This window comes from Myotis lucifugus, unplaced genomic scaffold, assembly GCF_000147115.1.
Source record: "Myotis lucifugus unplaced genomic scaffold, Myoluc2.0 scaffold_86, whole genome shotgun sequence".
In the NCBI taxonomy this organism is placed as follows: Eukaryota; Metazoa; Chordata; class Mammalia; order Chiroptera; family Vespertilionidae; genus Myotis; species Myotis lucifugus.
The window spans coordinates 792,362-804,785 of record NW_005871134.1 but is presented as its reverse complement, the minus strand read 5'-3'; the positions used below and the strand labels follow the sequence as shown (position 1 = coordinate 804,785).

Genomic DNA, 12,424 nt, shown 5'->3' with positions numbered 1-12,424 from the left:
TATATATATAAGAGCCTAAGCAACCTTTACGACCAGTCGACCAAATGACCGGTTGCTCTGATGCGCACTGACCACCAGGGGGTAGACGCTCAATGCAGGAGCTGCCCCCTGCTGGTCAGTGCGCTCCCACAGCCAACCTCCCGTGGCTGGCCAACTTCCTGTGGTCCCTCCCTGATCAGGGTCCCTCCCCCTGGCCAGCCAACCCTGATCGGGCGATTGACCCTGATTGTCAACCAGGCTGAGGGACCCCATCCATGCACAAATTCATGCACTGGGCCTCTAGTAAGAAATAATATCAGAAAAAATAGACTTCAAAACATGGAACATTACTGGAAACAAAGATTTCATAATGATGAAAAGGTCAGTATATCAGGAAGCCATTATAAATAAAATGATGTATGCACTTAATATCAGAGCTTCAAACCATATGAAACAAAAAATGAAAGAGAAATCATAGTTGGAGATTTTATAAGTAGTCTCTCAGTACTTGAAATAAATAATCACACACAAAAAAATAAAATCAGAAGGGTTATAGAAATCTGAACAACAATTTCAGTCACATTGACATAAAACAAAATTCCCAACAACTGGAAGAATATACCATATTTTCAAATGTACATGGCATATTTACCAAAATAGACCAGATGATAAGTCATAAGACAAGTCTCAATAAATAAATTTCAAAAGATTTGGATCTTTACACAGTATATTCTGTGACCACAACAAACTTAAAAACAAATATTAATAAAATATCTAGATTAGCCTCTAAATACTGGAAATTAATGTATTTTTAAACATTCCATTGATTTAGGAGTAAATCACAAGGGAACTTAGATATTATATATTTTTAAGTAAAGGATAATGCATATACAACAGCAGGACTTACAGGAAAATTTAAATGTTAGAAGGAAGAAAGGTTTAATACTGATTAAGTTTCTACCTTAAGAATCTATAAAAAGAAGAGTACATTTTTCCTAAGTAAAAGAAAGGAAATACTAAATATAGCAGCGATCGATAAAACAGAAAGATACAAAGGAAATGCAAAACAGTGGAAAGTTAGTCCTTTGAAAAGTTTAATAATATTGATAAACTCTTAGCAAGATGTGTGAGGTGGGGGGAGGGAGAGAAAGAGGTTGCCAATATAATTAATGATGAATAAAAGAGTATATCCATAGATCCTAGCCATAAAAAGGAAAATTATGAACATTTTTATGTCATTAAATTTGACAACCAAAATGAAGGGAACAATTCCTGAAAATATATTTTACCAGACCTGACAGAAAAAGAAATAGAAATTTGTAATAACCCACTATCAAAATCAAATTCATATATCAAAAACTTCACCAGAAAGAAAAGTTTGGGCCCAAAGTGTTTCACTGGTTATTCAAATATTTAAGAAATAATACTAATAGCCTTGGCCGGTAGTGTTCAGTGGTTAGAGTGCCAGCCTGCACACGGAAGGGTCACAGGTTTGATTCCCAGTCTAGAGTTATGTACCTGGGTTGCAGGTTCAATCCCCTGCCCTGGTCAGGGCTCGTGCTGAAAGCAACCAGTCAGTGTCTCTCATTCACATCAATGTTTGTCTCTCCCCCGCCCCCTCCCTTCCACTCTCTAAAAATCAATGGGGAAAAATATCCTCTGGTGAGGATTAACTAAAAATAAATAAATAAATGATACTAATATTATACCAACTCAAAAAAAAGAGGAAAGAACACTTCCCACCTGATTTTTGAGGCCAGAAAAGTCCTCATATAAAACTTCACAAAGACATTACAGAACAAAATTTACAGATCAATATCATCTACAAACTTAGACATAAAAATCCTTAACAAAATATTAGCAAATTGAATCAATCAATGTAAACAGGATGATACATCATGAGAAAGTAAGGTGTATACCAGTAATGCAAGATGGATATTTCATATAAAAACTAATATAATCCCATATTAAAATAAAAAAGCATATTTGACAAAAGTCAACACCCCTTTATAATAAATGTCTGGGCTAACTAGGAATAGGGATTAAACTTCCTCAATCTGATAAAATATATTTACAATAAACCTACTGCCAATATCATTTTTAATGGGGAAGCAATGAATATTTTCCCTGTAAGATCAGAAATAAGACAAGGATATCTGCTCTCACAACTTCTATTCAGCATTGTGCTGGAGATCATAGCCAGTTTAATAAGATAAATGACAGCTATAAAGGAATAAATAAAACCTCTGATTTGCAGATATGATTATTTAAATTAAAAACTCTAAGGAATCAAACAACAAACAAACCTATTGAAAATAATAAGTGGGTTAAGTAGTCGCTCAGGATATAAGGTCAATATACAGAGAAATTAATTGTAAAACTTTATATTACCAATGAATAATTGGTAAAATTTTAAAAATCTAAATGCCATTTATAACAACATAAAACCTGAAAACTACGAATGTTTGCTAAAAGAAGACCCAAATAAATGGAGCAATACACCACATTCATGAATTAGAAAACCTAATATCCTAGGTATTTGTTGTCCTAAAATTCAGTTGACCTACAAATTCCACTCAAGAGCAATAAAAAATCCCCTTCCTCCTGACAAAAGATAAAGCTCACGTGTGCAGCTATTTCTTCAAGATTGAAATTACATTCAGGGTAAAAAAAATAACCGAGTTCTGGGCTTACCACTTTGGATTCTCACTTTCTTCTAGATTTTGGCTACACAGTTCCTCCCTTATTGTAAATTCTTATATCATTTAAGATATTTTATTGGTTTTGTATATTATCCAGTTTTTAATTTGTCTTTGGTAAGAGTCAAATTCCCAGCTCCATTGCTAGAAGACCTCTCCACCTTTTATTTTTTCTATTAGTCAGCTAGATAAAAATTATTTTTTGAGTACTTACTCTGTGACAACACTGTATCTAGTGGCAAGCAAGACAAAGTCTCTGACCATAAGAAGCTCCTATTCTAATAGAGGAGTGTTCATTATTTATCTCTCTTTCTTGTGTTCATTTTTTAAGGCAATGGTTGTGAAGTGCATGAACTTTAAGAGAATGTTAATTTCTGTCTTCTGAGGGCTTCCCTGGGGGGTTGGAACCTCACACAATAGACTCCGATTCCAGCGGCATGCTGAATTGCATGACCATGATAAAGTTTGCACAAAGTCTGGGATAGGGAGAACTAGGGGGAAAGAACCTGAGATGGTAAGTGAGGGACTAACATTTTAAATATAACGAAGATTTCACTACATGACCAACAGGGATTGGAGAGGTGACATTTGAGAACTCCGTGTGTTTGTCTTTTCTATCCCACAGATACTGGAAGTATAAGATACAAAGGGAGAAAAAGTGAGAAAGGAGAAGATTACTCTGCAGCCATGCCATCTTCCCAAGCTGGGGAAAGCCCGGAGCCTCCAGCAGCCCCTCCCGAGGTTTAACCAGGATAAAAGACATTGAACCATAATCAGTCCAGGAAGCCACCGAGCCTGCTACAGATGACCTTAGACAACCGGTGCCCACTGAGAAGGCCTTTGAATCCACCCCAGCGCTCACCTAGAAGGCCAACAGAGGCCACCCTCCAGACTGCAGTGCCAGAGGCAAAGGACCCAGCAGTTTCCTCCATAGACACCCCTCACCCTAAAACAACCCAAAAAGACTCCCACTGTTGAATACTCCCAAGAATCCTGTTTTATGATGTTTTCCACCACATCTAACATGTCCTTCTCCTTTGGGCTCTCTTCAAAGAATGAGCCACATCTTGCCCCCTTCTAATTCTTCCTCTCTGTGCCTAAGGGTGGTGATGGCGGGGAGTGGTCAAGAAGGGAGTGCAGAAGAGCATTGGAAGCTCGATGGAGAACGTCTGGTCTAGCCTTTCTATAAAGGATGCAGCTCCAGGGTGTAGGCAAGAGGGAAAACAACTACTGTGGTCTTGGAGCTGGAGCGCATTCTTCCCTGGATGATACGGGTTTTTCTCATCCGAACCCTTCATAGTAGCCCTGCTATTGGAGCGGCGGTGGTGAACTTCAGCATGTAAATAAAGGCAACCTTTCAGGAAGACAGAAGGTAAGTGGAGTATGCATTCTTTGGACCCTTCTGTGATGACTCAGGCTGAAAAAGACTAGGGGATGAGTGCAAAAGGGATGCCATCCTGGGTCAGAAAATGAGAGGTGGCCTGGGCATGTTAGGGGCAAAGATTTTATCCACAGGCATTCTTTGTGATCTAGTGTGAAGTGGGATGATGCTTCCTAATAGTTTGCTGTTGGCTGATTCCCCAATGGAAAGAGGGCTCATTCCTTGAAGGGAAATTACAATTTAGAACAAGCAGCTGGAGCCCCTTCTGTGTGGGATCCCAATAGTAGAAGCAGTGAATTGAGTTCCACTAGGTGACCATCACCTATTCACACTTATCTGGGCCTCAGTGTCCCCATCTATACGATGATGGTGTAGGGGCAGACCACTGTAGCACCTTCCCCCAGGCCCAGGCTTATCCTGGACTGACTGTGGAGGCAGGTAACCACTCGGGGTTGTGGGGGGCGGGAGAAGGGAGGGGCAGGACAGTCTAGGACAGCAACACGACCATCCCAGAAGGCAGGGCTATGGTTTGGGGCCTGCGTTTCCTCAACCCCGCCTCCCTCTCCCACAGGCAGCTGCGGAGAACAGGAATAGTACTCCCTGTGGGTCGGTTGGGCACCTAGACGCTAAACACCTGGGTGTGTGAGGGCAAGCAGGACTTGGCTCTGCTGAAGTATCAGGGGGACCCCAAGGCAGATCACAGACACACCCACTTCAAGGGGATTCTCCCCTGTCACCTCACTAGGCACTCATCCCGGCCACAGCCCCAAATTACACCTTCCCTCTCTGAAGCCCCCACCTCCAGACCTGCCCAGGTCATGGCCAAACTTGGTTGTTCCATCCTGGTGTCAAAGTAGCATTTTATAGGCACCCACTGGATGTAGGGATTTAACCCAAAGAGACATTGTTCGTGGGGTTCTCAATTTCTTGATGAACCAAGGAGATGTTTCTGGCAGGATTCCGGGGCCACTCTGGCTCCACTGGCCCTGGTGAAGGCTCAGAAGCCAGTCCCTCCTTGACCTCCTGCCCATGCACACTTAGGTCCTCACCTCCCAGGCCAAAGCCCAGCATTTCTCTGCTATCTGCCCTTGTCTCAGCCAGTCTTTTAAATCTCTTTCAAGCACACCTTGGGCTCAGACACCCCTACCCCCAGGCCCAGACCAGCTTGGCCCTGTACACAGACCAAGGAGAGAGTTACACAGCCAACAGGGCCCTGTCCCCACAGACTCTTTCCCTCCTCCTCCCATTAGAGACACTCCCAGGCCAGAAGGTGAAACACGTGCTTTATGACCTGAGGTGGTCAGGAAAGAGGGGCTCAGCACTCACACTGCAATAGAGAGAGGGGTCCGTCTCCTCCACCCCAGCGGAGGGTCCTGGACGTACGGGAATTCAACCAGTCCAGTCCTTAGGTGTCAGAATACTCTTGATTGGGTTGGTTTGGTCTGGTTGCCCCCAGGATGGAGAACTAGGGTGTCCTCTTGATTCCCGGTCCCAGTGCGCACAGAAAGCCAAAGGAGGTCGCATGGCCGGGCTGGTCTGGGATGAGAGAAGCGTGCACGGAGCACAGGCTCTTACAAACGGGAAGGCCACAGCCAGGACCAAATCCTACCTGCGGGCCTTAGGGGTGTTGGAAGGGTGCTCTGCACCCCAGCAAGGCCACCTCACTGGAAGGAGGACCAGAGTCCAAGCTGGTGCTGTCACTGGTGGCTGGCCGGCCCAGCTTCCCTGCCCGATGGCAAAGGTCTTCACCCAGCTGCCACCTGAGGCGCAGGCACAGAGCCCGTGCCGCCTCCACACTGTTCACTTGCCACTCCGGGAGCCCCGCTGTTTGCTCATGGCCGTGAGCATCTGGCTGATATAGGAAGTCAGGAGGTCATCCATCTTGTAGCCCTGGAGACAGTGGCAAGATGATAAACAGTGCAAAGGACAGGCCCAGCCCACGCAGACCCAGCTCCCAGAGAAGCACAGTAGGCAGCACCCTGGACAAGGCAACTCTCGTCCACTCTGGATTCGGTCTCCCCAGCTGCACAGTGGAGGGGCTGGATTCCTCCAGGTAGATGTCTACGGGTCTAAGCTGTATGACCCCACATGAAGGCCTAGCTTGCGGGTCCCTCACATCCTGGAAGCCTACCTCCAAGAATGACTCTAAAGGCTACAAGTGAAGCTATGCCTTGGAAATTGAGTCCAGGAGGCCTCGTTGGTAATGGTTTTACTGTTGAACTCAGAGTTGAAGGCTCACTCCCCCGGTACTAAAGGCACTCAAACAATAGTTACTGCAGGAGGGGTCTGTTCCTCAGCCCCAGATTAAGCCTCTTCTCCCAGACCTAAAGCTGAGCCTCAAAATGACCTGACCTTGGCCCCAACCTGACTCTTGATCCTGGCCCCAGGCCAAGCCACGCACTCCCCATGTTTGCTCCAGGGCCCGGAGAGCGGCTGCAGCTTTAGTGCGGCAGGGGCGCCCGCCAGGCCTGGAAAGGAGCTCTCACCAGCGACGTCTCACAGAGCAGCTTGCTCCCGCGCACCAGGTTCCCAATGGTGATGTGGAAATAGGTGTTGCCGCTGCTCCAGTTGGAGATCTTGGTGAAGGGGTGCGTGGTCAAGATGTCCTGGGGGAGCAGAAGGTCTGAGGCTGCACAGCCTGGACTCTCTGGCCTCACTCCCTTCAGCTCCAGCCCACAGACACCACCCATAGGAAGGGCCTGGGGCCCTGGGAAGACGAGCAGGAGGGTAGAGGCTAGCTCTGCCAGAGTGCTGCTGGGGAGGCAGGGGCCTTCCTGCCCCACGTCTGGGTTGGGACCAGCAGGCGGGACACCCAAGGGAGTCAGGAGACTGCTGGGATGTGGGACTGGGAGTGGACATGTTGAAGGCCTAAAGGAACTGAAACTGTGGTCCTGGGTGAGACTCCAGGGAAAGTCTAGGAAAGATACAAGAAGAAGACAGCTGGGGGGAGGGGGGCGGGCTAGAAGGGGTCAATGGGGGAAAAGGAGGACATATGTAATACTTTCAACAAGAAAGATTAAAAAGAAAAGACAGGACAGAACCTTGGGGAACACAGTGTTATGGGCTGGATAGAGAGGAATCCCACAGACGGGTCTGAGAGGAAAACCAGGCAAACACGGAGCCAAGAGGAAGACGGGTCACTGGCGCCCACAGTGCAGCTGTCTTCCTGTGCGCGTGGTAGGTCTGTGCTTCCTGGTCCCCTGGGTGGGACTGCTTGGCCCATAAATATGAGCATTAGTCACCCCAGCACAGCCTGCCATGCTGCCCACGACAGGCAGAGAGCATGTAGGAAGGAAAGAGTGGATGGTAGCGTCCAATGATGCTGACAGGTAAGTGCTAAGGCGTTCCCTGGGTTTGGTAACAAGGTGTTAGTAACTAGCAGAGCCGTTTGGATGGAGCAGATGAGGGTCAGGAAGTAGTCGGAACAAACACAGCCTCTCAAGATGTGTGGCCACGAGGGCAGGTGACGTGAGGGTGGAGGCTGGCAGGGGCTTTATTAGGGGTGCAGACAGAGCAGCCTGCCCCTGCCTGCTCTGCCCTGTCTCTGCTCACCTTGGTCCTGGGATCGATGAGGCTGACCCCATACTTGTTGATGGCAATCAAGAGGATCTCCGGGAAGTTTGGCTCCGTAGTTTGCTAGTAAAGAAAGTAAAAAATCATCAGGTGGGGACCCAGAGCAGGAAAAGCTGTGTGCATCTGGGGCAGAATAAAGACGCTCCAGCTGGGATTAAGTTGACCTCTCCTGCCAACTCGGTGCCAGGGGGGCAGGGTGCTGGCAGCCCTGCCATGCCACCTTGACAAGAGCTCCCACAGATTATCCTCTGAGAGTCTGGCCTGTTTACACATCTGCTTCCCTCCAGGCTGAGGTCTTGTCCCTCTGTGTCCAGCACCGAGTTCAGGGCTCAGAACTTAGCCGAGACACCCGGCTGAGACAGGTCCTGAGCTCTCCTCTCCAGGCCAGGGCAGGCACAGAGGCCGCCGCTGCTCCCCACGGTCCTGGGGAGGAGTCCCCGTCTTTTCAGCCCCCTCCCCCCCACCTCCCTCCTCTCTGAGAAGCCGCCCACAGCGTACCTTCACCTCGAAGAAGGCTGAGCCAAAGGTGGGCCACTTGAAGATGACCTTCAGGAAGGCCAGCTTGGCCTCCTCCTTGGACTTCCCCGCGTGCTTGTTGAAGTAGGCGACGATGGACTGCAGGGGGAGGCTGGGTCAGTCCTCTCCCTGCCCCTCCCCCATCTGCTCTGTCAGCAGCTGTCATGGGCCTTGGAGGGCCAGGCATAGGATGGGGTCCTGGAGCCATGACGAGCTGCCTCCTTGTCCCAGTTAGTGGATTGCTGCCCTCCCTTCCCTCCCGCAAGCAAGCAGGCCAAAGAGTAGCAATCAAGTAAAGCCAGGACACCACAGCCATCATGGTAACCACGGTAACCAGGATGGAACATCATTGCAAAGTGGCCTTTGCCTGACTCCTTTGCCTGAAAGACTGGAGACTAAAGCAAGTAGAGAGGGAATGGGAGGGTGACCCTATCACACGCAGGGCCACAGGAGACGCTTCCCTGGGCTGTTGGCTGCTCCTTGGCCCCTGGGGTGCCCGGAGACCCATTGTGGGGGACCTTATTCCCACCGCCTCCCCCATGCTCACCCGCTTCCAGTCGTCAGGTGAGACCTGCCGGATGAGGTCCTGGGGCACCAGCTCCCGCAGCAGCTTTGGGATACTGGGGAAGTAGGACTTGTCTTCTTCGAACTTGACCCTGTAGATCAGCGCCCCCAGCTGCAGCACCTCTTCCCGCGTGCACTTGTGGTAGCCTCGGAGATACTTGGGCAACTCCTGCCAGAGACAGAACAGGTCACAGGGAGGCAGGGACTTCCTCCCTACCACCCCGAGGCTGGGTCCACCTGCTTCTCCAGCCTCCTTAAGGGGAAATGGTACAGGGCAGGACAGCAGCAATTGTGGCCACACAGGTTCAGCACGTTGCAGTTCAAAACAGAGCTGCGTGGGAACAGTATGTCATTTCCCCTCATAACAGTCCAGCGGGGTGAGCAGTCCCATTTCAAAAACGCAGAAACTCACAGTGACCAGCTGGTGAACCTGAGACGATTCACCAGCCCGCCCAGGCCTGTCCTTCTGTGGGAAAAGCCTCTCTGCCCAGGCCTGTCCTTCTGTGGGGAAAGCCTCTCAGCCAGCCTCCTTCCACTGATCCCTTGAGACAGGCTGGTTTCAGCAGCAGCACCAGCCCATTCCGCACCTTGAACTTCCAGACCCAGAACCAGAGTAACTGAGGATGACGGGTAACTCAAAAACACAGATGAATCCTCTAAAGGGCCAGCACCACCCACAGGCTCCTGGAGCCTTGAAGCTCTCTTGTTTAAAGCATAGGGAAACGGAGGCTTGCCTGAGGACACAGGGCAAATCAGAAACCCAAGTCAATGGTGACCCACCTACCTTTTCACGTACTCACTCATATACTCATCCACGCTACCACCTATCTGCTCATCTATACCCACTCATCCATCCATCTACCCAGCCATATGGGTCTACCCACACATCTGTTTCCACCCATTTCCCTATTTGTTCATCCATCCACCTACCAACCCTCCTACCCACTTACCCATTCACCCATCCATTCACCGATATCCAATTCAAAAATTCATTCACCATCCATCCTTCTCCCATCCATTCACAGAGTCACCTATTCACGCACCCATCAAGCCAACATCTACTTATTGAGCATCAACTATGAGCCGAGCCCTATAAGCAACAACATATATCCTCCTTACTCTCACTGAACTTATAGGCAAAGCAAGGACAGACATTATCACATCAAACCAATGTACAATCCCAATCTTTGAAGGAAATATCCCCAGTGCTATGAGAACACAGAACAAAGTGACTTGATAGAGTCTCAGGGACAGGGAAGACTTCCCTGAAGATGATTCATAGAAAACAGCATGGAGATTCCTCAAAAAATTAAAAATAGAACTGCCTTCTGACCCAGCAATTTTACTTCTAGGTCTAGTATATCCAAAGAAACCCAAAACACTAAGTTGAAAGAATATATGCACCCCTATGTTCATTGCAGTGTTATTTACAATAAGCAAGTTATGAAAGTGACCCACGTGCCCATCCGTAGACGATCGGATAAAAAAGCTGTAGTACATATACACAATGGAATATTACTCACCCAAAAAAACCACACACATTTGCAACAGTATGAATGAGGGTATTACACTAAGTGAAATAAGGCAGTCAGAGAAAGACAAATACCATATGATTTCACTTACATGTGGAATCTAAAGAACAAAATAAACCAATAGAAACAGACTCATAAGGAACAGAATGATGGTTGCCAGAGGGGTGGGAGATTAGAGGACTGGGTGGAAAAGGTGAAGGGATTGAGAAGTACAGATTGGCAGTTACAAAATAGTCATGGGGATCTAAAGTACAGCATAGGAAGTATAGTTAATAACATTGTAATAACTAGGCATGCTGCCAGGTGGGTACTGAAAATGCTGGACGGGACACTTTGTAAAGTATATGACTAACCACTATGCTGTACACCTGGAGCTAATACAAAATACTATTGAATGTAAAGTGTAATTGAAAAAAAGACACATCCGATGATGGAATTCACGTCCAAAAGCTCAGCAGGTAAAGAGGAAGAGACCCGAGAGAAGAGCATCCCAGAAGAGAGAGCAGGACAAATCTCTCCCTAAGACTGTGCCGGTACAGCCCCGTCCTGGCAAGGACACAGGTCTCCGCTTCCACAGGCGCACAGGCCGCACGCAGCACGCGGAGGCTACAGCCGCAGAGCGGCGCTGGCGGCTCACCTGGTAGTAGTGGAAGATGGAATCTGCCATGGGGTCCTTCCCTGGCACCGTGGTGGTCCACAGCTTCTTCATGAAGAACACCTGGTAGGTGAGCGAGGGCACGATTCCTGCGGCAGAGGGCAGCCGGGTGTCACCCAAAGGTCCCAGGACAAGATGTGCCCAATGCCCAGCACCAGCCCCGGAGGAGACCCTCTGGGTATGACATGGAGCCAGCCCCCTGCCCTGCTCTGGGCCTCGGATGCACCCAGGACCCAGCCTCATGTTACCATCCTTGACGGGCCGTGCTTTCTTTATCCAGTCTGTCAGGTGTCGGACAAAGTCAAAGAAGAAGTCATTCTCGGGCACGCTGATGACCTAAGGACATGGCCATTCTAGTCCCCTCATTTTAGCTGGAGCAAGACTGTCTTCTGACTTCCCCACCCCAGGACCTGGTGGCCCCTTCTCCACAGACTCCCTCTGGCAGCCAGAAGGGGTGTCCGTGTACCAGCCCCACCCTGCCCGACCATGCCTGCTGAGTGTCTCCAGAACACAGCCTGCGCAGAGGGACAGTCACGCCATTCTGTCATTCAGCAAAGATCTGCTGAACGCTGCTCTGGGCCCCGGGGAAAAGGCTGAGAACGAGGCCCAGTCCCTGCCTTGCACATTCTGCGGCATCCACGTCCTGCTCCTCCTGCAGGCTCTAAGCCAGCGGTTCTCAACCTGTGGGTCGCGACCCCTTTGGGGGTCGAACGACCCTTTCACAGGGGTCGCCTAAGACCATCGGAAAACACATATATAATTACATATTGTTTTTGTGATTAATCACTATGCTTTAATTATATTCAATTTGTAACAATGAAAATACATCCTGCATATCAGATATTTACATTATGATTCATAACAGTAGCAAAATTACAGTTATGAAGTAGCAACGAAAATAATTTTGTGGTTGGGGGTCACCACAACATGAGGAACTGTATTAAAGGGTCGCGGCATTAGGAAGGTTGAGAACCACTGCTCTAAGCGATCCTGGGTCCAGGACCGCACCGAGACCCCTCTGCGCCCCGTGTCAGGCACAGGGACAGTCATGAAGTGAGGAGACACATGGATGCACCGGGAGCTGGAGCGAATGGGAGGGAGCACTTACCTGCCTGAGCTGGTCAGGAAAGCCTTCCCAGGGGAAGGGGCTTGACCCTGGGCCTTTGACCCCGTGTGCAGAGAAGGGGGGAGCAATGTGGGACCTCCGCTATGGAGGCAGACCCACCTAGATCTAGCCCCTTCTGTGTGACCTGAGGTAAGTTCACCTTTCTCAGCCCAGGCTTTGTGACCTGTCAGGTGGGGATGATTGCCCTCTCGTCAAGGGTCAGTTCAAGGATTAATTGGCCTCTGCAGGCAGCTGAGGGAGTGGTCAAGTCAAATCTGGAAGTATATGTGTGCTGGGTTGGGGGGAGGGGCCTGGTGTGAGGCTAGCTGTGCAGTGCCCCACAGGAGAGATTTCAGGGCAGCTGCTGCCTGTAAGGGGGCACACGGGGATGCCACATACAGGAGCACCTCTCTCTTCCCC

General features: G+C 49.0%; 2 protein-coding genes across 2 annotated transcripts in view; one reads left to right on the top strand and one right to left on the bottom strand.

Annotated features, from left to right (window-relative positions):
- The window catches only part of GDPD4 (glycerophosphodiester phosphodiesterase domain containing 4), a 76,102-nt gene extending 71,495 nt beyond the window's left edge, over positions 1 to 4,607 (top strand). The window contains exon 16 of the mRNA XM_023755924.1: positions 3,304 to 4,607. Within this exon, the coding sequence (XP_023611692.1) occupies positions 3,304 to 3,425 (122 nt within the window). The 3' untranslated portion in view covers positions 3,426 to 4,607. The remainder of the gene's footprint in view (positions 1 to 3,303) is intronic.
- Positions 4,608 to 5,275: 668 nt separating this feature from the next.
- Positions 5,276 to 12,424, bottom strand: part of MYO7A (myosin VIIA) — a 75,884-nt gene continuing 68,735 nt past the window's right edge. The window contains exons 41-47 of the mRNA XM_023755923.1: positions 11,148 to 11,235; positions 10,882 to 10,988; positions 8,696 to 8,881; positions 8,131 to 8,247; positions 7,612 to 7,695; positions 6,546 to 6,665; positions 5,276 to 5,949 (exon numbers count right to left, since the gene is read on the bottom strand). Coding sequence (XP_023611691.1) covers positions 5,860 to 5,949; positions 6,546 to 6,665; positions 7,612 to 7,695; positions 8,131 to 8,247; positions 8,696 to 8,881; positions 10,882 to 10,988; positions 11,148 to 11,235 — 792 coding nt within the window. The 3' untranslated portion in view covers positions 5,276 to 5,859. The remainder of the gene's footprint in view (positions 5,950 to 6,545; positions 6,666 to 7,611; positions 7,696 to 8,130; positions 8,248 to 8,695; positions 8,882 to 10,881; positions 10,989 to 11,147; positions 11,236 to 12,424) is intronic.